General features: G+C 75.0%; 1 protein-coding gene across 1 annotated transcript in view; it reads right to left on the bottom strand.

The window, feature by feature from the left end:
- Positions 1-466: 466 nt before the first annotated feature.
- The window catches only part of LOC122804019 (collagen alpha-1(I) chain-like), a 3,297-nt gene continuing 2,763 nt past the window's right edge, over positions 467-1,000 (bottom strand). Inside the window, exon 2 of the mRNA XM_044073697.1 lies at positions 467-1,000. This exon is cut by the window's right edge and continues 867 nt beyond it. Within this exon, the coding sequence (XP_043929632.1) occupies positions 593-1,000 (408 nt within the window). The 3' untranslated portion in view covers positions 467-592.

The raw sequence follows: 1,000 nt of genomic DNA, 5'->3' as shown, positions 1-1,000 counted from the left end.
GTCCCCCCCCCCACGGAAGTCCGGAAGGGAGAGAGGGTGCGAGATCGGCCGGGCCGGTAGAGCTCCCGCATGGGTGAGGGGGTCCCGACTGCCCCCCTCCAGGTGGAAGTCTTCAAGGGAGTGACCCGCCGGAGTCCGCGGGACCCCGAGGGCTCCTGCCCGGCCACGGGGGAGGGCTGGCGTCCGACCTCCCCCGGTACCCGACGGCGTCCTCGAAATATCGCAAAGTGCCCGGAACCCCGCTGGACGGGAAAGCGCGGGGCCGCGGAAGCCCCGATGAGAGCGGATCCGCCCCTCGGCGGCCGGGGGGAGTTCCGCGGGGCCGGCCGGGATCGGAGCGAGGTCCCCCGGGAGGCTCCGAGGGCACGCGGGACACGGCCCCGCCAGGCAGCCTCCAGGAGATCTGGGGGAGACGGGGACCGTGGAGCTCTGGATCGGAAAGGAGCGGGCCGCGGAAGCCCCGATGAGAGCGGATCTGCCCCTCCGCGGCCGGGGGGAGTTCCGCGGGGCCGGCCGGGATCGGAGCGAGGTCCCCCGGGAGGCTCCGAGGGCACGCGGGACACGGAGCGATCCGGCAGCCTCCGGGAGATTCCTAGCCCGGGAGGGAGAGCTCTCCCGCCCCGGTAGTAGCGGGAGCCCGGAGGGGGTCCCCCCCCCACGGAAGTCCGGAAGGGAGAGAGGGTGCGAGATCGGCCGGGCCGGGAGAGCTCCCGCATGGGTGAGGGGGTCCCGACCGCCCCCCCTCCAGGTGGAAGTCTTCAAGGGAGCGACCCGCCGGAGTCCGCGGGACCCCGAGGGCTCCTGCCCGGCCAGGGGGGAGGGCGTCCGACCTCCCCCGGTACCCGACGGCGTGCTCGAAATATCGCAAAGTGCCCGGAACCCCACTGGACGGGAAAGCGCGGGGCCGCGGAAGCCCCGATGAGAGCGGATCCGCCCCTCGGCGGCCGGGGGGAGTTCCGCGGGGCCGGCCCGGATCGGAGCGAGGTCCCCCGGGAGGCTC

Source organism: Protopterus annectens, chromosome 6.part0, assembly GCF_019279795.1.
Source record: "Protopterus annectens isolate FY-2018-M chromosome 6.part0, PAN1.0, whole genome shotgun sequence".
Taxonomy (NCBI): Eukaryota; Metazoa; Chordata; order Ceratodontiformes; family Protopteridae; genus Protopterus; species Protopterus annectens.
Note: the sequence above shows the minus strand (reverse complement) of the source record. Positions and strands in the feature narration are given on the sequence as shown.